This window comes from Nerophis ophidion, linkage group LG10 (assembly GCF_033978795.1).
Source record: "Nerophis ophidion isolate RoL-2023_Sa linkage group LG10, RoL_Noph_v1.0, whole genome shotgun sequence".
NCBI classification, from domain to species: Eukaryota; Metazoa; Chordata; class Actinopteri; order Syngnathiformes; family Syngnathidae; genus Nerophis; species Nerophis ophidion.
This window is the reverse complement of record NC_084620.1, coordinates 5,088,620-5,109,935: the sequence shown is the minus strand read 5'-3', so window position 1 is coordinate 5,109,935 and position 21,316 is coordinate 5,088,620. Positions and strand designations below refer to the sequence as shown.

Here is a 21,316-nt window from a genome sequence, read left to right as displayed (position 1 = left end):
CACACACAAATTATTGTATTTGCTACCGTCTTGAGACCTCCGAAAAAGGCCTACCTCTTTCGGACCACCCTTTCTAGATATATGAATATTTTGATTTACAACATTAAAGGGGAACATTATCACCAGACCTATGTAAGCGTCAATATATACCTTGATGTTGCAGAAAAAAGACCATATGTTTTTTAACCGATTCTAGACTCTAAAAGGGTGAATTTGGCGATTTAAACGCCTTTCAATTGTTCGCTGTCGGAGCGATGACCTTTCACCCGTGACGTTACAATAGGAAGCAATCCACCATTTTCTCAAACACATTACACACACCGAGTCAAATCAGCTCTGTTATTTTTCGTTTTTTCGACGGTTTTCCATACCATGAATTGATTAACGTGGACCCCGACTTAAAAAGTTGAAAAACTTATTGGGGTGTTACCATTTAGTGGTCAATTGTACGGAATATGTACTGTACTGTGCAATCTACTAATAAAAGTATCAATCAATCATTCAAACATCATGCCTCGTCGGTGTGTTGTCGGAGGCTGTAACAACACGATCAGGGACGGATTCAAGTTGTCTTACGTGCATCGATTAGCACGGCATGCTAATCGATGCTAGCATGGCAGAAATGGCAAGATTGTGTGGCTATCCTGCGACACTCAAAGCAGATGCATTTCCAACGATAAAGTCAACGAAATCACAAAGGTGAGTTTTGTTGATGTTATTGACTTATGTGCTAATCAGACATATTTGGTCACGGCATGACTGCCAGCTAATTGATGCTAACATGCTATTTAGGCTAGCTGTATGTACATTTGTAGCTATATTTGCATCCAGCCTTTCCCTCCACCCACATTTAATGCCAAACAAACACTTACCAATCAACGGATTTAAGTTGCTCCAGTGGTCAAAAGATGCAATCGTTGGTTAGAGGGCGATCGGCGAATAGCTTCAATAGTTATTCGCTCAATAGCTTCAGTTTCTTCTTATATAGCTCGGTTGGTAGAGTGGCCGTGCCAGCAACTTGAGGGTTGCAGGTTCGATTCCCGCTTCCGCCATCCTAGTCACTGCCGTTGTGTCCTTGGGCAAGACACTTTACCACCTGCTCCCAGTGCCACCCACACTGGTTTAAATGTAACTTAGATATTGGGTTTCACTATGTAAAGCGCTTTGAGTCACTAGAGAAAAGCGCTATATAAATATAATTCACTTCACAATTTCGTTTTCGCTATCTGCCTCCACACTCCAACCATCCGTTTCAATACATGCGTAATCTGTTGAATAGCTTAAGCCAATGAAATCCGAGTCTGAATCCGAGCTAATGTCGCTATATCTTGCTGTTCTATCCGCCATGTTTGTTTGTATTGGCATCACTATGTGGCGTCACAGAAAAATGGACGGGTGGATTTACAGGTAGCGAAAATCAGTCACTTTAAAGCCTTTTTTTGGGATATTTCATGATGGGTAGAATTTCGAACAAAACTTTGAAAAATAAAATAAGCCACTGGGAACTGATTTTTATTGGTTTTAACCCTTCTGAGATTGTGATAATGTTCTCCTTTAATAATATTTACAAATTATGCAAATATAAAAAGGGTAAGCTTTTAGTAAAATCATTTTGGGGAATTTTTTGTTTGTAGTTTTTTTTGATCATCATTATTTACTTAAAGTTATTACAGTATGTCTCTATGTGTCCACATACATCATTTTGGCTAAAGAAGGCACATTCCAATTTATTACACACACTTGTTATTACATATGTTGGCCAGAGGGGGAGCACTTAAAATGTTTACACACTCTTGTTAATTCATATGTTGACCAGAGGGGGAGCACTTTTAAAAGCGACACAGTCAATTTTAAAACTCCCTCCTTTTTGGGACCACACTAATTAGGATAGATTTCACTACCAGGGGTGCTAATATCTATTTTTTGTTTTATGTAATGTGCTAAAGGCCGATGACAAACAAGTCACGGACCACAGATGGCCCCTGTGCCGCACTTTGGCCAACCCAGCTGTAGAAGCTAACTGTGAATGGCCACTATAGTCTTTGTACCTTAGTGTATTTGTTCATACTATGCTCGTCGAAAAATCAGCTGTTCACCTGGCAGGTTTTTTCGGGGATGAATAGGGAAGTCCTCTTTTAGCTGCCGTCTTGTTTTATCATATATTGCTGCCTTTGCACCTGTCAATGTTTACTTTTGTATGCACATTAAATCAACAAAAAATCCTGACTTTGGAGCAATGTTCACGGACTCTAGTATTTGGCTCAGTATTAGATGCAATGGTTTTCGGTATAGGGGCCATGATTTCGGTCCCAACTTGTTTACCGGTGCTCATATGGAAGGTACTTTTCCTTGTTGATGTCTCAAGAAGGGTAGAAATACAAGACACACACACACACACACACACACACACACACACACACACACATCTTCATGGAGCTGCGAACGTTCATTCTATCACCTCAAGGTCTGTGTCATTATGTAATGACTCCTTCACAAGTTTGCCCTCACCGTGTAAACGGGCGAAGGGGAGGGGGAGCAGAGAGTGTGTGAGATTGCCGTAACGAGTGCGAAAGGTCATGAGAGCGCCAAAGCAAAAGGTAAGTGATTGATGACTGGAGCGTAGGTGGCAGCCAGCGTGGGATTATTGGAGGTTAGCGGATGTTATTAGTCGGCGCTAAAGCGGCTCCAGCCCACCGTTTATTGCCTAATTGGTCCCGGCGGTTCCCATTCACAGCTGTTTTTGTTTATTATCCGTGTGTGTGTGTGTGTGTGTGTGTGTGTGTGTGCGTGTGCGCACGTGTGTGTGTGTTTCTTTGTGTAAACTGGCTGCAGAAGATGATCGTGAACTAAGTGTGGATGAATAGATTAGTAATAAAAATCACACAGTCAAGGATGTTTTTGTAGGAGAAGATGACTCAGAATAACAGGACTGAAAGTCACAGGAGTGATTTTTTTTAGCATGGAATTAGCGAATACATGTACCGTAATAGGGTTGTCAAAAGTATCGATACTTCTATGTCCCACTCTCCCCTGTGGAGGGGGTCCGGTCCGATCCGGTGGCCATGTACTGCTTGCCTGTGTATCGGCTGTGGACATCTCTGCGCTGCTGATCCGCCTCCGCTTGGGATGGTTTCCTGCTGGCTCCGCTGTGAACGGGACTCTCGCTGCTGTGTTGGATCCGCTTTGGACTGGACTCTCGCGACTGTGTTGGATCCATTATGGATTGAACTTTCACAGTATCATGTTAGACCCGCTCGACATCCATTGCTTTCCTCCTTTCCAAGGTTCTCATAGTCATCATTGTCACCGACGTCCCACTGGGTCATTATTGTCACCGATGTCCCACTGGGTGTGAGTTTTCCTTGCCCTTATGTGGGCCTACCGAGGATGTCGTAGTGGTTTGTGCAGCCCTTTGAGACACTAGTGATTTAGGGCTATATAAGTAAACATTGATTGATTGATTGATTCGATACCAAGTTGAAACAACTCGCAAGAAGGACATTGATAACTGCTTACTATCAGTATCGTCAGCATTAATGTTGTCTTAAATAAGGATCCAGAGTTTCTGTGTATTTATTTATTCGTAGAAGCCCTTTACAAATGCAGATTTGGTGCTTTCGATCCACCCACTCTCATACATCCATCCATCTTCTTCCGCTTATCCGAGGTCGGGTCGCGGGGGCAGCAGCCTAAGCAGGGAAGCCCAGACTTCCCTCTCCCCAGCCACTTCGTCTAGCTCTTCCCGGGGGATCCCGAGGCGTTCCCAGGCCAGCCGGGAGACATAGTCTTCCCAACGTGTCCTGGGTCTTCCCCGTGGCCTCCTACCGGTTGGACGTGCCCTTAACACCTCCCTCGGGAGGCGTTCGGATGGCATCCTGACCAGATGCGCGAACCACTCTCATACAAATAGTATTAATCTTCGTAGTTCCTATAAAGGGGGAACTGCACTTTCTTTTTAATATGTTGCTTATTGTTCACAATCATGAGAGACAAGAAAACTAAACAGTTTTTTTTTTTTTGCTTTCTAACTTGTAATTATCTATTCTGCCTCAAAATGACTTTGAACAATGCATCCAAGAACCGCAAACAATACTTCATTTACGTTTCGTAACCTGTGTAATAACCAAGCAAAAGCAAAATAGTTTTTGTAAGAGCGAACACTGAGGAACTGTTTTGCCAGCGTAGTGACACATTGCCTTGCGACAGCTTGTTAGCATATTAGACGTAAGAAAGCTACTGCGTCAACAGCTGAATGGCTTTTGAGTTCGTAATGCACAACACCATGTGATAAGACACAAATCTTGCTGACTGAAAAACATCAATCAATCATCAATCAATGTTTACTTATATAGCCCTAAGTCACTAGTGTCTCAAAGGGCTGCACAAACCACTACAACATCCTCGGTAGGCCCACATAAGGGCAAGGAAAACTCACACCCAGCGGGACGTCGGTGACAATGATGACTATGAGAACCTTAGAGAGGAGGAAAGCAATGGATGTCGAGCGGGTCTAACATGATACTGTGAAAGTTCAATCCACAATGGATCCAACACAGTCGCGAGAGTCCAGTCCAAAGCGGGTTCAACTCAGCAGCGAGAGTCCCGTTCACAGCGGAGCCAGCAGGAAACCATCACAAGCGGAGGCGGATCAGCAGCGCAGAGATGTCCCCAGCTGATACACAGGCGAGCAGTACATGGCCACCGGATCGGACCGGACCCCCTCCACAAGGGAGAGTGGGACATAGGAGAAAAAGAAAAGAAATGGCAGATCAACTGGTCTAAAAAGGGAGTCTATTTAAAGGCTAGAGTATAGAAATGAGTTTTAAGGTGAGACTTAAATGCTTCTACTGAGGTGGCATCTCGAACTGTTACCGGGAGGGCATTCCAGAGTACTGGAGCCCGAAATGAAAACGCTCTATAGCCCGCAGGTTTTTTTTGGGCTTTGGGGATCACTAATAAGCCGGAGTCCTTTGAACGCAGATTTCTTGCCGGGACATATGAAAAATCTTATTACATATTACAGTATTAGCCCACATTTCATGTTTTGTTTGTACACAGTTGGATGGTAATGTTCTGCTTGTACCTTTATCAATATTTTAGTGACTTACTCGATGGACATTTTTCGGTTTGGTCTAGCTGGCCGGGGACGTTTCCAGTTGATTTAGGTAAGCATTCCATTTATGTCGGCATAGCTTGGCTCCAGGTTCCACATTTACACCGTCAAGTCACTTCGACCTGATTCCCATGGCTTCCGCTTGCTCCAACGTTTCACCCTCTCTTCGTGCTCGCTTCTATAAGCAGCAGTTCATCTTCTGTATATTCAGCTTCAAAAAGATAAGGTTCTGAATCCTCATTTGTCCAAAATTAGTCATTTTTGCTGTCTGTTACCAAGTCTGCCATGATTAGAACACAGTCGCGTTTGTTTCCGGAAGTAGGACACATATTTGAAGTAGGAAGTACCTTGCTATGGAAACGGAAATATATGCGCTGAGGATAGGAGTTCCGGTCTTGCTGATATTGATCAGAAATACGGTAAATATTGTACATATTACATATTGTTATGAACGTGTCTGTTATTACATTATGTATAGACTTGCAGGGTGTATACAAAACAATGATGGAGGGTTTTAAAATTAGTTTTGAAGGGCTTTGATGGCTACTACAGTGACTCTTTATTAGCCGTATCTTCCAAGTGATTATCATCTTTAAAATTCTAAAAACAAAAAAAGACGTATGTTCGATATGCAAAAAAAACAAAAAACAAGTGCAGTTTCCCTTTAAATTGATAATAATTTGTCCAATGATGATACCACTTTAAGGATATGAGTATTGCATGTAGTATTACATGCAAAATATTTTGACAACCGCCAATAGGGGGCGACACATTTACAGTCATGGAGTTTGTTTTGTTAGTGTGGTAAATGAACAAGTGAACCACTAGTGCACTTTTTTTTTCCTCCCTCGCTTTCTCTTTGTCCTTTCTGAACTCCTTAGCCCCGCCCCCAAGGTTAAGTTCATCCGAATAAAGATGGAAAGCGAGACGTAGTTATGAACAGGAGGACGCATGCAGTGTCCTCCGCCATCTGCAGCCAGGAAGTCCTGCAAGCTTCCAGGCCGTGTGAACAAAAGCTTAAATGACTTCCTGCCTTGCAGCTGTTCGTTTTTTTCCACGTCCGCATTTGTCAACCAGGCTGGAAAAACGGATCCATATGTAAACACGACATTCCAGAGAAGACAACGGAGTGACAGCTCTAAGAGAGTGTCCGTCATATTTGATAGGAATACGACGGGAGTGTAACAGAACATCTGTTTGGTACTTATTAAGGATCTTTGACTAGTATTGCACCATCACTGACTGTAGTCAGTTGGAAGCGTGTCTTAATGAAATTAAACAATGGATGTCCGCTAACTTTTTGCAACTTAATGCCAAAAAAACGGAAATGCTGATTATCGGTCCTGCTAGACACCGACCTCTATTTAATAAAACAACTTTAACATTTGACAACCAAATAATAAAACAAGGTGACTCTGTAAAAAATCTGGGTATTATCTTCGACCCAACTCTCTCCTTTGAGTCACACATTAAAAGCGTTACTAAAACGGCCTTCTTTCATCTCCGTAATATCGCTAAAATTCGCTCCATTTTGTCCACTAAAGACGCCGAGATCATTATCCATGCGTTTGTTACGTCTCGTCTCGACTACTGTAACGTATTATTTTCGGGTCTCCCCATGTCTAGTATTAAAAGATTACAGTTGGTACAAAATGCGGCTGCTAGACTTTTGACAAGAACAAGAAAGTTTGATCATATTACGCCTGTACTGGCTCACCTGCACTGGCTTCCTGTGCACTTAAGATGTGACTTTAAGGTTTTACTACTTACGTATAAAATACTACACGGTCTAGCTCCAGCCTATCTTGCCGATTGTATTGTACCGTATGTCCCGGCAAGAAATCTGCGTTCAAAAGACTCCGGCTTATTAGTGATTCCTAGAGCTCAAAAAAAGTCTGCGGGCTATAGAGCGTTTTCCGTTCGGGCTCCAGTACTCTGGAATGCCCTCCCGGTAACAGTTCGAGATGCTACCTCAGTAGAAGCATTTAAGTCTCACCTTAAAACTCATCTGTATACTCTAGCCTTTAAATAGACCTCCTTTTTAGACCAGTTGATCTGCCGCTTCTTTTCTTTCTCCTATGTCCCCCCCTCCCTTGTGGAGGGGGTCCGGTCCGATGACCATGGATGAAGTACTGGCTGTCCAGAGTCGAGACCCAGGATGGACCGCTCGTCGGGACCCAGGATGGACCGCTCGCCTGTATCGGTTGGGGACATCTCTACGCTGCTGATCCGCTTGAGATGGTTTCCTGTGGACGGGACTCTCGCTGCTGTCTTGGAGCCACTATGGATTGAACTTTCACAGTATCATGTTAGACCCGCTCGACATCCATTGCTTTCGGTCCCCTAGAGGGGGGGGGGTTGCCCACATCTGAGGTCCTCTCCAAGGTTTCTCATAGTCAGCATTGTCACTGGCGTCCCACTGGATGTGAATTCTCCCTGCCCACTGGGTGTGAGTTTTCCTTGCCCTTTTGTGGGTTCTTTCGAGGATGTTGTAGTCGTAATGATTTGTGCAGTCCTTTGAGACTTTTGTGATTTGGGGCTATATAAATAAACATTGATTGATTGATTGTGTTTTCAAGGTACGACTGCAAAAGGTACTTCTCTAAGATCCTTTATCTGCGATTGAAATATCCTTTATATAACAGCAATGTTATGTTTTTGCAGTAAGACTTCTCCGGAGACGATTTTGTCGTTTAAAGGACATTTTGCAGTTATACCTTTTGGGGGGGGGGGTGTCAAAGGGCTACACAAACCACAACGACATCCTCGGTAGAGCCCACATAAGGGCAAGGAAAACTCACCCCAGTGGGACGTCGGTGACAGTGACAATGATGACTATGAGAAACCTTGGAGAGGACCGCATAAGTGGGCAAACCCCCCCCCCTCTAGGGGAACCAAGAGCTTCTGCAAGCCGCAACCCGTCCAGGCGCCACCATCTTGCATCAATGTTTATTTATAAATCACAAGTGTCTCAAAGGGCTGCACAAACCACAACAACATCCTCAGTACTTTGATACTTTTATTGATTGATTGATACTTTTATTAGTAGTTTGCACAGTTCAGTACATATTCCGTACAATTGACCACTAAATGGTAACACCCGAATAAGTTTTTCAACTTGTTTAAGTCGGGGTCCACGTTAATCAATTCATGGTAGAGCCCACATAAAGGCAAGGAAAAACTCACTCCAGAGGGACGTCGGTGGCAGTGACTATGAGAAACCTGGGAGAGGACCGCATATGTGGGCAAACCCACCCTTCCAGGGGAGACCGAAAGCAATGGATGTCGAGCGGGTCCAACATGATATTGTGAAAGTCCAGTCTATAGTGGATCCAACATAACGGTGAGAGTCCAGTACATAGTCGATCCAATATAGTAGCGAGAGTACCGTATACAAAAACAATTTTTGTATACTCTAGCCTTTTGGGGATGCTTGTCAGAGATATTTCTTATAACAAAGTCATTTCGACTAGAAGTTTATTTTTTGCAGTAGGTATTTGAAGTGAGAGGATTTTGTTACACAAATAATCTTTAATTTTTAAGACCACTTTAAAAAAAGTTAAGTTATAGGATTGCAAACATATTTGTTAAAGAACATTTAATTAAAAATGATCTACTCATTTGAAGTCCTACTCCAGAAATGGTAGTCAAAGATCCTCTATATGTCAGGATGCTATAATATTTTTGCACCAGTGCTTTAAAACAGGAGATTATTTTGTCATGAAGGACATCTGACATGTGTTTTTTTTTTTACTACTACCTTTGAAAAATTTAAGTGATTTTTAAAATCAAAGACTTATTATATTAGAAAATCATCCCCCGGTTTGACAGTAAGGCCTACTGTAAAAAAAAAATATTTCAGCACTTGTGTTAAATAGAGGATCTTTGACTAGTGATTTTGCCAGCAGCACCTTTAAAAACAGAAGTTACTTTTTCATATAAAAGATCTTTGACAAGTACTTTCACAGTAGACCCTTTGAAAACAAGGGTGACTGGCATTTTTAGGATCACTTGAATTTTCTTAAGGTATGACTGCAAAAACCTTTGCGAAATATCCACTATATTGCCAAAAGTATTGCTAAAAGTATTGCCAAAAATATTTGGCCACCTGTTTTGACTCACATATGAACTTGAAGTGCCATCCTATTCCTAACCCATGGGGTTCAATATGATGTCAGTCCACCTTTTGCAGCTAATACAGCTTCAACTCTTCTGGGAAGGCTGTCCACAATGTTGCCTAGTGTGTTTATAGGAATTTTCCACCATTCTTCCAAAAGTGCATAGGTGAAGTCACACACTGGCTTCACCAGAATAATCAAAATGGTGACCCTAAATAATCCAAATGGTGACCCTAAAATTTACCAAGCGTGATTATGGCAAAGACAATTGGAAATAATCAGAATGCAGATTCCAGCGTTATGCTTCCTTATATGGCGGCATTCCTCTTATCTCTGCTGCTCTCCTTGGCGGCAGCCTTCACAATCACAATCTTCTTCTTCCTGGTGGCTTTTCTACTCCTTCCCTCCTCTTCCTCATAAGATGGACTATTTCCTTGGCTCCCAACATGACCAAGATGTTTCAGAAGAAAAGAAGAAAACCTTGTCTTTGTTTGCTAAGGATTAGAAGGTTCTGGATCTCATCCGTCACATGGCTCCTTTGTTCAGCAGAATACACCTGCTTTCTTTTTAGACGTACAATAGTTACATCAGAAATGTTACAAATGTGACAAACTTGCACCACTTCAGAGATTGGCAAGTAAAGTCTGGTGCGGGTTCGATTCACCTGAGCTCCAATGTCAACACTACGCGGACCAAAAACAAAATGCCAGCAAAAAGCGTGAAGAGATGATGAAAGACCGATAAGAAAATGCATTGGAAGAACTGTCCCTCCAGCTGTGCTTAGTGTAATTATTCATTAATATTGGTGTCGGTGGTGCTATTAGCTGAGCAGCACCCTCATCATGGGACTATTTCCATTTTTTTTATTTAATATTTTTAAATGTTTTCATTTATTGTTATATTTGTTATGGGACTGTTATCTTATCATTTTTAGAATGTATTTTAAAATCAAATTAAACATTTTTAAATTATCATTTTATTTTTACTTATAGTAGTAATCATGGTACTACTTTTTTATTTGTATTTCCATCCATCCATTCATCTTCTACCCCTTGTCCCTTGAGGGGTAGCCGGGGTGCTGGAGCCTATTTGTATTTTATTTTGATCTAATCTTAATTGACTTTTTTTTTAAATTTTTCTTGTAATTATTGTTATCATTGGACAATTTGTATTATTCAAATTTTCTTTAAATAATTATTTGTGTTTTTAGGGATTATTTTATTACCGTTATCGTATGACTATTTTCTTATTTTGCTTGTAATTTCACTTACTATTTGTTGTTACTTTTTTGCTTTTATTCATCATCTTATTATCATTAGTATTATTGTTATTATTACGGGACTATTCTTTTTTTATTTGGATTTTTTATCTTATTTAATGTTTCGGATTTTCTTTTTAATTTTTAGCTTGTGAGTACTTTTTTATTTTTATTTTATATTTGTCTTTATTTACATTTATTTAATGTTTCTTTTAATTATATTTTTTATTGTTATCATTGGACAATTTGTATTTATTCAAATTTTCTTTAAATGATTATTTGTGTTTTTAGGGATTATTTTATTACCGTTATTATCGTATGACTATTTTCTTATTTTGCTTGTAATTTCACTTACTATTTGTCGTTATTTTTTTGCTTTTATTCATTATCTTATTATCATTAGTATTATTGTTATTATTACGGGACTATTCTTTTTTTATTTGGATTTTTTATCTTATTTAATGTTTCGGATTTTCTTTTTAATTTTTAGCTTGTGAGTACTTTTTTATTTTTATTTTATATTTGTCTTTATTTACATTTATTTAATGTTTCTTTTAATTATATTTTTTATTTTTATCATTGGACAATTTGTATTTATTCAAATTTTCTTTAAATAATTATTTGTGTTTTTAGGGATTATTTTATTACCGTTATTATCGTATGACTATTTTCTTATTTTGCTTGTAATTTCACTTACTATTTGTCGTTATTTTTTTGCTTTTATTCATTATCTTATTATCATTAGTATTATTGTTATTATTACGGGACTATTCTTTTTTTATTTGGATTTTTTATCTTATTTAATGTTTCAGATTTTCTTTTTAATGATTAGCTTGTGAGTACTTTTTTATTTTTATTTTATATTCGTCTTTATTTACATTTATTTAATGTTTTTTTTAATTATATTTGTTATTGTTATCATTGGACAATTTGTATTTATTTGAATGTTGTTTTAATTATGTATGGGTTTTTCCAATATTATTTTATTACCGTTATCATATTACAATTTTTTTTTTTTTGTTTGTCTATTTTCTTATTGTTCTTCCACCAATATTTTTAAATGTTAATCGTTTTTCTTATCATTATGGGACTATAGTTTTTTATTTGGAATACTTATCTTATTTAATTATATTATTTAATTTATTAACAAATTTAGTTTCTAGTCCCATTTATTTAGTTAATTCTGTTGTGAGTTATAGAAATTAAGTTGAAAGATAGCAGAATCTAAAAAATAGCTTTACACAAAATCTGCCATCAGGTGCCAACCTAATGTATTTGTTCATCAGGATATCGCTCAGGTTCTGGAACTACCTATGGGAAAACAGAAAAGTTGCCCAGTTATGACAATGCAGTTGTTCTCATTTCCAGTTCGTTTTGAGGCTTTAAGTCACAAAATGCAAATATTGCCCAGAGGAGGCGGGGCTTTTATTCTAAACAATCCGAGCCTAACTTCTTCTTTCCTAGTCTTAATGCCAACGCATCTAAAACTGCGCCGCCTTCTGGCACACTTAAAGGCCTACTGAAACCCACTACTACCGACCACGCCGTCTGATAGTTTATATATCAATGATGAAATATTAACATTGCAACACATGCCAATACGGCCGTTTTAGTTTACTAAAGTGCAATTTTAAATATCCGCGGAGTTTCTTGTTGAAAACGTCGCGGAATGATGACGCGTGCGCGTGACGTCATGGACTGTAGAGGACATATTAGCGCAGCACTATTTGCGGCTAAAAGTCGTTTCTTTTCATTGCGCAATTACACAGTATTCTGGACATCTGTGTTGCTGAATCTTTTGCAATTTGTTCAATTAATAATGGAGAAGTCAAAGTAGAAAGATGGAGCTGGGAAGCTTTAGCCTTTAGCCACACAAACACACGGTGATTCCTTGTTTAAAATTCCCGAAGGTGAAGCTTTACTATGGATCAGAGCGGTCAAGCGAACATGAATCCCGACCACTTGTCAACCGGCAGGTTTCGGTGAGAAAATTGTGGTAAAACCTTAAAACTCATTTGTATACTCTAGCCTTTAAATAGACTCCCTTTTTAGACCAGTTGATCTGCCGTTTCTTTTCTTTTTCTTCTATGTCCCACTCTCCCTTGTGGAGGGGGTCCGGTCCGATCCGGTGGCCATGTACTGCTCGCTTGTGTATCGGCTGGGGACATCTCTGCGCTGCTGATCCGCCTCCGCTTGTGATGGTTTCCTGCTGGCTCCGCTGTGAACGGGACTCTCGCTGCTGTGTTGGATCCGCTTTGGACTGGACTCTCGCGACTGTGTTGGATCCATTGTGGATTGAACTCTCACAGTATCATGTTAGACCCGCTCGACATCCATTGCTTTCCTCCTCTCTAAGGTTCTCATAGTCATCATTGTCACCGACGTCCCACTGGGTGTGAGTTTTCCTTGCCCTTATGTGGGCCTACCGAGGATGTCGTGGTGGTTTGTGCAGCCCTTTGAGACACTAGTGATTTAGGGCTATATAAGTAAACATTGATTGATTGATTGATAAAAAGTCGCCTCTTACCGGAGATCAGCTGAGCTTGCGTCGTCCATGCAGCTGCCGTCGACTTACCTCAGACTCTGGCCTCAAGACACATGTGGACACACCCCTCCGACTATCAGGTACTATTTAATCTCACTAAAACACTAGCAAAACAATAGAAAGATAAGGGATTTCCCGGAATTATCCTAGTAAATGTGTATATAAACATCTGAATCCGTCCCAATGCAATCGCCTTTTTTTTTTAACTTTTTTTTTTTAATTATTTTTTTCTAGTCCTTCGCTATCAATATCATCATCCACGAATCTTTCATCCTCGCTCAAATTAATGGGGGAATTGTCGTTTTCTCGGTCCGAATAGCTCTTGCTGCTGGAGGCTCCTATTATAAACAATGTGAGGACGTGAGGAGCCCTCACCTTTGTGACGTCATCGTCTGCGACTTCCGGTAAAGCCAAGGCTTTTTTATTAGCGACCAAAAGCTGCAAACTTTACTGTTGATGTTCTCTACTAAATCCTTTCAGCAAAAATATGGCAATATCGCGAAATGATCAAGTATGACACATAGAATGGACCTGCTATCCCCGTTTAAATAAGAAAATCTCATTTCAGTAGGCCTTTAACGTGGATCAGGAAGTTGTTTGAATTTGTTTACTTTAGTTAATTTGCTGTTTTACAAACTTGTTCTTCCCTATTTCTGATTGGGTTCATTTTGCATAAAAGGAACACTTTGACTTCCTCTTGTCTGCAGGGTTATTTATTTAGAAATAACTGCAGTATGTATTACTTCTTCCCTTTTGGTGATTCCCCCATGTTTGACTAACATACTTTGGTGCATGTCACCATTATCATCATGAAATAAAAAGCATCTGTTATGATTTTCCGACATGCTGCTAATTGCAACAGTTTGTCGCGCATCCTCCACGCCAGCGTCCATGATGGATGACGCTGGCGTTCGCTTCATTACGCTGTCGCTCACGGGCCGGGGACACCGTCGCTCGGCGGCGTAGCGTACGCACAGCTGGGAGTTATTAAAGCTATCATAACCGACGGGTGCGCTCCATAAACAGTGATGAATGTGAAAATGGGTGGCGTCTGAGTGTGTGATGATTGTGCACTCGGGAATAGTCGTCGCTGTGGAGCCCCAGAAGTTTCCACTCTGCCTCACATGCATTAAAATGTCTCCAGGCCTCATACAGTCGTCCCTCGCCACATTGCGGCTTCACTCTTAGTGCAGGTTTGATTTTATTGTCTTAAAACAGGGGTCTCAAAGTCAATTCACCTGGGGGCTGCTGGAGGCGGAATCTGGGTGAGGCTGGGCCGCATCAGGTATTCCACAAAATAGCTGTTAAAAAAATCCAATCTTCTGAAAATCCATCCATTTTCTACCGCTTATTAAATGATAAATGATAAATGGGTTGTACTTGTATCGCGCTTTTCTACCTTCAAGGTACTCAAAGCGCTTTGACACTACTTCCACATTTACCCATTCACACACACATTCACACACTGATGGAGGGAGCTGCCATGCAAGGCGCCAACCAGCACCCATCAGGAGCAAGGGTGAAGTGTCTTGCTCAGGACACAACGGACGTGACGAGGTTGGTACTAGGTGGGATTTGAACCAGGGAATCTCGGGTTGCGCACGGCCACTCTCCCACTGCGCCACGCCGTCCCTATTATTCTATTATTCCCTTTTAGGGTTGCGGGGGGGCGCTGGCGGGCTTCACGGTGGTAGAGGGGTTAGTGCGTCTGCCTCACAATACGAAGGTCCTGCAGTCCTGGGTTCAAATCCAGGCTCGGGATCTTTCTGTGTGGAGTTTGCATGTTCTCCCCGTGACTGCGTGGGTTTCCTCCGGGTACTCCGGCTTCCTCCCACTTCCAAAGACATGCACCTGGGGATAGGTTGATTGGCAACACTAAATGGTCCCTAGTGTGTGAATGTTGTCCGTCTATCTGTGTTGGCCCTGCGATGAGGTGACGACTTGTCCAGGGTGTACCCCGCCTTCCGCCCGATTGTAGCTGAGATAGGCGCCAGCGCCCCCCGCGACCCCGAAAGGGAATAAGCGGTAGAAAATGGAAAAAAAAAAAAATGGGGGGCGCTGGCGCCTATCTCAGATACAATCGGGCGGAAGGCGGGGCACACCCTGGACAAGTCGCACTTCTGAAAATGTATTTATTTATTTTTTTAATCCAAAATAAGAAAAAATAAATAAATTAAGAAATACCGTATTTTCCGGACAATAGGGCGCACGTGAGTGCAGTCAGGTCTATTTTCATACAAAAGTTACATCGGACGCATTAAAGGGGTCAGAGTGTTATTTTTTTCTAAATGTAAAACACTTCCTGGTTGTCCACATAACATGTAATGGTGGTTCTTTGGTCAAAAAGTTGCATAGATTATGTTTTACAGATCATCTTCAAGCCGGTTTCTGACAGTCGCTTCAGGATGTGCCATTTTGTGGGCGGGCTTATTTACGTGGCTCACCTTCGGCAACGTCTTTTCCCCGTCATCTTTGTTGTAGCGTGCAAGGACGGGAGTAGAAGAAGTGTCGAAAGATGGAGCTAACTGTTTTAATGACATTCAGACTTTACTTCTATCAATCAATGTTTATTTATATAGCCCCAAATCACAAATGTCTCAAAGGACTGCACAAATCATTACGACTACAACATCCTCGGAAGAACCCACAAAAGGGCAAGGAAAACTCACACCCAGTGAACAGGGAGAATTCACATCCAGTGGGACGCCAGTGACAATGCTGACTATGAGAAACCTTGGAGAGGACCTCAGATGTGGGCAACCCCCCCCCCTCTAGGGGACCGAAAGCAATGGATGTCGAGCGGGTCTAACATGATACTGTGAAAGTTCAATCCATAGTGGCTCCAAGACAGCAGCGAGAGTCCCGTCCACAGGAAACCATCTCAAGCGGATCAGCAGCGTAGAGATGTCCCCAACCGATACAGGCGAGCGGTCCATCCTGGGTCCCGACGAGCGGTCCATCCTGGGTCTCGACTCTGGACAGCCAGTACTTCATCCATGGTCATCGGACCGGACCCCCTCCACAAGGGAGGGGGGGACATAGGAGAAAGAAAAGAAGCGGCAGATCAACTGGTCTAAAAAGGAGGTCTATTTAAAGGCTAGAGTATACAGATGAGTTTTAAGGTGAGACTTAAATGCTTCTACTGAGGTAGCATCTCGAACTGTTACCGGGAGGGCATTCCAGAGTACTGGAGCCCGAACGGAAAACGCTCTATAGCCCGCAGACTTTTTTTGAGCTCTAGGAATCACTAATAAGCCGGAGTCCTTTGAACGCAGATTTCTTGCCGGGACATATGGTACAATACAATCGGCAAGATAGGCTGGAGCTAGACCGTGTAGTATTTTATACGTAAGTAGTAAAACCTTAAAGTCACATCTTAAGTGCACAGGAAGCCAGTGCAGGTGAGCCAGTACAGGTATATATGTATGTATATATGTATATAAAGGTATATACAGTACAGGCGTAATGTGATCAAACTTTCTTGTTCTTGTCAAAAGTCTAGCAGCCGCATTTTGTACCAACTGTAATCTTTTAATGCTAGACATGGGGAGACCCGAAAATAATACTTCAATCAACAACGAAGCAGCATCTCCTCCTCCGTGGCTCACTTGTGCAACAACACTTGGTATCAATACTTTGACAAGCGGGGGTGAAAATAACACGAAACTGCAAGATTGCTTTAAAACGCAGAAAGGATTTGGCTTTGTGGATCAATTAGGAATCAAGCCGCTAATCCCGGCTAAGTCAGACATTGTTTCTGTGCTCCTCAACACTCTTTCAACTTGAATCTTAAACATGTCTTCCCTTTTATCGCCTCCATTTGCCCATCTCACACCTCCACCCCCTGGTAGAACCTCGAGCGGGACACGGCGCTGCACTGCGCCGCCCAGTACGGCCACTCGGAGGTGGTGTCGGTGCTGCTGCAGGAACTGACGGACCCCACCATGAGGAACAGCCGGCATGAGACGCCTCTGGACCTGGCGGCGCTGTACGGACGCCTGCAGGTAAAACTCTTTGCTTTTTAGTATCACTGCTTAGTATGGTGTCGTGCATCTCACCTTTATGGATCACGTTGTTTGACTTCCTTCATCAATCCCGTTCATATTTTTTACCCCAGATGTCTGTTTAGTGGCGAGTGAGCATGCAGGTGTTTGAATTGAAATTTAAAAAAAAAAGTGAATCCAAATTAGGGCTGCAACTAATGATTAATTTGATCATCGATTATTACTTCGATTATCCAATCCATCCATCCAATTTCTACCGCTTATTCCCTTTTTGGGGTCGCGGGGGGCGCTGGCGCCTATCTCAGCTACAATCGGGCGGAAGGCAGGGTACACCCTGGACAAGTCGCCACCTCATCGCAGGGCCAACACAGATAGACAGACAACATTCACACTCACATTCACACACTAGGGCCAATTTAGTGTTGCCAATCAACCTATCCCCAGGTGCATGTCTTTGGAAGTGGGAGGAAGCCGGAGTACCCGGAGGGAACCCACGCAGTCACGGGGAGAACATGCAAACTCCACACAGAAAGATCTCGAGCCTGGATTTGAACCCAGGACTGCAGGACCTTCGTATTGTGAGGCAGACGCACTAACCCCTCTGCCACCGTGAAGCCCTTACTTCGATTAATCGATTAATAATCGGATAAAAGAGACAAACTACATTTCTATCCTTTCCAATACTTTATTTAAAAAACAGCATACTGGCACCATGTCCTTTCTACTTGCCAAATAAAACAAGGCAAGTGTTACAAAAATGTTTAGTTTTTTTATAAAGTGCACCATTGTCATTCACAATAGCAATCATTTTGCTTAGGGGAATTTCAAACCTGGCTATTACTTATTCCAACCATTCTGCAATGTTGGATGCTGAATGTCTTTTCTGTAGTGGCATGTATTGCCAAGGTAGGCTTCCCTGGCTACACTCGTCCACACATCAGTAGTGAGAGCAATTTTGCTCTGGGTGGCTTTTATGTCAGTCTACACTGCATTGAATGTCTGCTCGTACTTCCTCTCCATCAGTTTGGTAAAATGGTTCCTCGAGGGGAAGAGTATAACCAGGGTGGAGGACGTGAATCATTTGTGTAAAACCTTCATCCTCCACCATTGATACTGGCCTCATGTCATTTACCAACATATTCAGGATAGCATCAGACAATGCAGCCGCTTGCTTTGGTGTGCACACCTTCCTTTGTACCAAGTCGCTAATGCTGGCGTGTTTCTTTCTGAAACGAGAGAAACCATATTATGAACGTACATAGTGGCATCATTTACATGTAACTCAATACATACCCAGTTGATTTTTTAAAATAATTTCTGGCGTAAAAGACAAATACGCCACCACATAAAAAAAAAACTGCTAAATTAAATGAATGGACATTGGAGTTTCAAAATACACCAATAACAACACGGACGTGTAACTCATCAGATCAGAACTGGATCAGATATTGTACACGTTTCTGTTGTGAATAATAAAGAATTCATTTTAGGCTGCCACTGAATAATAATAGCATGAAGTATTCCAGCACCTTCATAACGTTTAGTTATACTAAAGCAGGGGTGTCAAACTCAAATACAGAGTGGGCCAAAATTTAAAACCGAACAAAGCCGCGGGCCGAGGTTGAACAAATTAACCTTTTAATAGGGACCCAAACACGTGTTGCATTGAATATTGAACAAGCAAGGCTTAAATAACTTTATAGTGATAATAATAATTAAACAATATCAATGGCATATCAAATAAATTTTAAATAAAAATTGAATGCCTCTTTTCGGCGGTGGGGTTGAGGTGGACGGGGTTTGGTGATAGCGGGGGGTGTATATTGTACAACCCGGAAGAGTTAGTGCTGCAAGGCGTTCTGGGTATTTGTTCTGTTGTGTTTATGTTGTGTTACGGTGCGGATGTTCTCCCAAAATGTGTCATTCTTGTTTGGTGTGGGTTCACAGTGTGGCGCATATTTGTAACAGTGTTAAAGTTATTTATATGGCCACCCTCAGTGTGACCTGTATGGCTGTTGACCAAGTATGCATTGCATTCACTTGTGTGTGTGTGTAAGCCGCATATATTATGTGACTGGGCCGGCACGCTGTTTGTATAGAGGAAAAGCGGACGTGGAGACAGGTTGTAGAGAACGCCAAAGGCAGTGCCTTTAAAGCCCACCCCAAATATTGTTGTTCGGGATGAAATTCGGGAGGGGCACTGAACTTCGGGAGTCTCCCGGGAAAATCGAGAGGGTTGGCAAGTAAGAGTGTAAGTGTTTGATATGGCCTCAAGGGCCAAGTGAAATTACACGGCGGGCCAGAGTTTGACACCCATGTACTAAAGCGTCACTCAAATCTAAATATATTTATATAGCTTTATCGGGTCCGGCTACATTGACCCTATATGAAACCAACCCTGATATATTTCTGTCCGTTACGTTTATTTATAAATTGGTAACAGTGCGTTTTTTCTCTCAAAACGGAGTTAACGTTACTCACAAAAAACCTGAACGACACAGAAATCGAAGACATCGCACTATCCAAAACGTTCCTAACACTCTGAAAGTTAATACACAACAGTTGCTGCTGCGCTTCCTGAAAATAAATCTCCTCGTTAACAAAATATTCAAAACACACAAAGACGAACACAACTGATCAATGTACTCGGACTATGGACTGAAAAAGTTACGTACCGTGAGTTCTTCTCTTCATCAATGGATCCAACATGATTCCTCTTCAGGTGCTCCCGAAGCGATGTTGTACTTCCGTGCCACACGAGGTCCATGCTGCACATTTTGCAGGAAACTGTCTTCTTTGCAGTGTTGAAAGTGAAGTATTCCCACGCTTGGGACGACTTAGGTCGTACACTTTTCTCCAATGCAGCATTAACCTCCAGATGTTTCTGCGCCGAATCATTGGTACTGTTTTCCTCAATTTTTCCAATGTTTCCAAGCAAATGAGACTGCGTGGTCACATGAGCTGCACATGACACATCATTGGCTGGCTTACTGCCACCTCATGAGACGTAGCCTCAGCGCCGCCCTGGCGCTGTTTTGTACTGTTTTTGTACTTGTTTTGATTATTGTTTCTCAGTTGTTTGTAAATGTTGCAGTTTATAAATAGAAGTTTAGGGAAAAAAAAAAAAAAAGCACATGCGCATTGCATACATCCAACGAAACGATGATTAAATTAATTGCCATCTATTTTCAGAATTGATTTAATCGATTAGTTTTTGCAGCCCTAATCCAAATATATAATTCAGTAACTCGATAAATAATTTCAATAGTTAACAGATTAAAGAGGCTGTTTACAACAATTTTTAAACCCTAAAATGATGCGTTAATTTATGCAATTACTGTATTTTTCGGACAAAAGGCGCACTTAAAATCCTTTAATTTTCTCAAAAAACAACAGTCAATCATCAATCAATCAATGTTTACTTATATAGCCCTAAATCACTAGTGTCTCAAAGGGCTGCACAAACCACCACGACATCCTCGGTAGGCCCACATAAGGGCAAGGAAAACTCACACCCAGTGGGACGTCGGTGACAATGATGACTATGAGAACCTTGGAGAGGAGGAAAGCAATGGATGTCGAGCGGGTCTAACATGATACTGTGAAAGTTCAATCCACAATGGATCCAACACAGTCGCGAGAGTCCAGTCCAAAGCGGCTCCAACACAGCAGCGAGAGTCCCGTTCACAGCGGAGCCAGCAGGAAACCATCCCAAGGGGAGGCGGATCAGCATCGCAGAGATGTCCCCAGCCGATACACAGGCAAGCAGTACATGGCCACCCGATCGGACCGGACCCCCTCCACAAGGGAGAGTGGGACATAGAAGAAAAAGAAAAGAAACGGCAGATCAACTGGTCTAAAAAGGGAGTATATTTAACGGCTAGAGTATACAAATGAGTTTTAAGGTGAGACTTAAATGCTTCTACTGAGGTGGCATCTCGAACTGTTACCGGGAGGGCATTCCAGAGTACTGGAGCCCGAACGGAAAACGCTCTATAGCCCACACTTTTTTTGGGCTTTGGGAATCAAACAGTGTGCCTTATAACCCGGTGTGCCTAATGTACGGAATAATTCTGGCTGTGCTTACCAGCCTCAAAGCAATTTTACTTGGTATATTGGGTAGTAATAATTGTAGATACGTGTAGACTGCAATATAACACCAGTAAACAACACCGAAACTTTACATTTTCCATTGAAAATAAAGAACATTACACAGAGCACTCAAAAAGCTGTCATAATGTTTTAGTATGTATGACTTTGAGGCCGCACCGCTTGATG

The 21,316-nt window shown here is 41.7% G+C and overlaps 1 protein-coding gene across 5 annotated transcripts in view; it reads left to right on the top strand.

The window, feature by feature from the left end:
* anks1b (ankyrin repeat and sterile alpha motif domain containing 1B) overlaps window positions 1–21,316 on the top strand; it is a 385,802-nt gene that overhangs the window by 97,382 nt on the left and 267,104 nt on the right. For all 5 annotated transcript variants that reach the window (XM_061912138.1, XM_061912134.1, XM_061912133.1 and 2 more), the window contains exon 5: window positions 16,886–17,038. In XM_061912138.1, coding sequence (XP_061768122.1) covers window positions 16,886–17,038 — 153 coding nt within the window. The remainder of the gene's footprint in view (window positions 1–16,885; window positions 17,039–21,316) is intronic.